This window comes from Microtus ochrogaster, unplaced genomic scaffold (assembly GCF_000317375.1).
Source record: "Microtus ochrogaster isolate Prairie Vole_2 unplaced genomic scaffold, MicOch1.0 UNK8, whole genome shotgun sequence".
In the NCBI taxonomy this organism is placed as follows: domain Eukaryota; kingdom Metazoa; phylum Chordata; class Mammalia; order Rodentia; family Cricetidae; genus Microtus; species Microtus ochrogaster.
Genome location: NW_004949106.1, coordinates 118203 through 119261, shown reverse-complemented (window position 1 = coordinate 119261; position 1059 = coordinate 118203). Strand labels below are relative to the sequence as shown.

At 43.3% G+C, this 1059-nt stretch overlaps 1 protein-coding gene across 5 annotated transcripts in view; it reads right to left on the bottom strand.

Moving 5' to 3' along the window:
• Window positions 1-1059, bottom strand: part of Ica1l (islet cell autoantigen 1 like) — a 49417-nt gene that overhangs the window by 22914 nt on the left and 25444 nt on the right. For all 5 annotated transcript variants that reach the window (XM_026788880.1, XM_026788878.1, XM_026788877.1 and 2 more), the window contains exon 5: window positions 287-485. In XM_026788880.1, the coding sequence (XP_026644681.1) occupies window positions 287-485 (199 nt within the window). The remainder of the gene's footprint in view (window positions 1-286; window positions 486-1059) is intronic.

The window sequence follows — 1059 nt, the reverse complement described above, 5'->3', positions numbered from 1 at the left end:
AACCTCTGAGCCATCTCTCCAGCCCAGACAATGAGATCTTATTTTTTTTTAAAAAAAGGCTAATATTTTATTATCACTGTTAAATTATTCTGCATTAGTTCTCTATGTTAGTGTCAAGAAAAGGAGGGCTGGAGAGATGGCTGCTCTGCTCTTCCGGAGGCCGCACAGCCATCTCTAATGGGATCCAGTGCCCTCTTCCAGTGTGCAGACACGCAAACAGAAGCACCCACATACATAAAAGACATGAAGAGACCTAAAAGAAAGGAAAGGGATACATTTTTCTTACTTTTCTAAACTTTTCCATTTGTTTTAAGGTGTCTGGGTCGAGCTCCTGGGATGCATCCTTCATCCACAGCAGGGCTCCTCTGTATTCCGTGCGAGCCTGCTCCATACGATTAATGGTCATCAAAGTGTCAGAAACGGCCCTCTGGCTAAACGTTGCTACTTCTTGCTTAAGACGAGAGAGGGGAGTGCACAAGGCCAATCTAGTAGTAGAGAGGTAAAGATCAGAGGATTGCACATCTGTAAACAAAATTCTAGATACATTGCAACATGTATTTACTACGATGATGAGTCACAAGCATGCCTAGAAGATTGAGAAAGCAGACTGAGTTTCTAGGAGAGATGTTCCTACAGGTCCACCCCTTTTAACTTTAGGGAATATAACTTGGTAGCATTGCGGGTGTTGATCCAGATAAATAACCCAGCAGGCATGCTACCATCTAAAAAGAGTTCTGAGACCACAAAGGACTCCTCACACAGTGCTCAGTTGGCAAGTGTAGGGAGAAGCAGGGCTTTAAAGGTTATATTAAAATGCTAAGAGAACTGAGGAGGATACAGTTCCTGACAGCTGAGGACAGGAACACAGGTGTGTAAGGAGCACAAGTCAAACCCAGCTATGCTAAGGCTGCTTTCAATACAGTGGCTCAGTTCTTTTAAGGAGGATTTCTACACTAATATGGCACTGCAGAATAAAGTTGGGCCAGACATCACACTGCAGAACCCGATGAGGTCAGTGTTCTCATTCTTTCTGTATTACAAGGATTTGAGCTATATCTA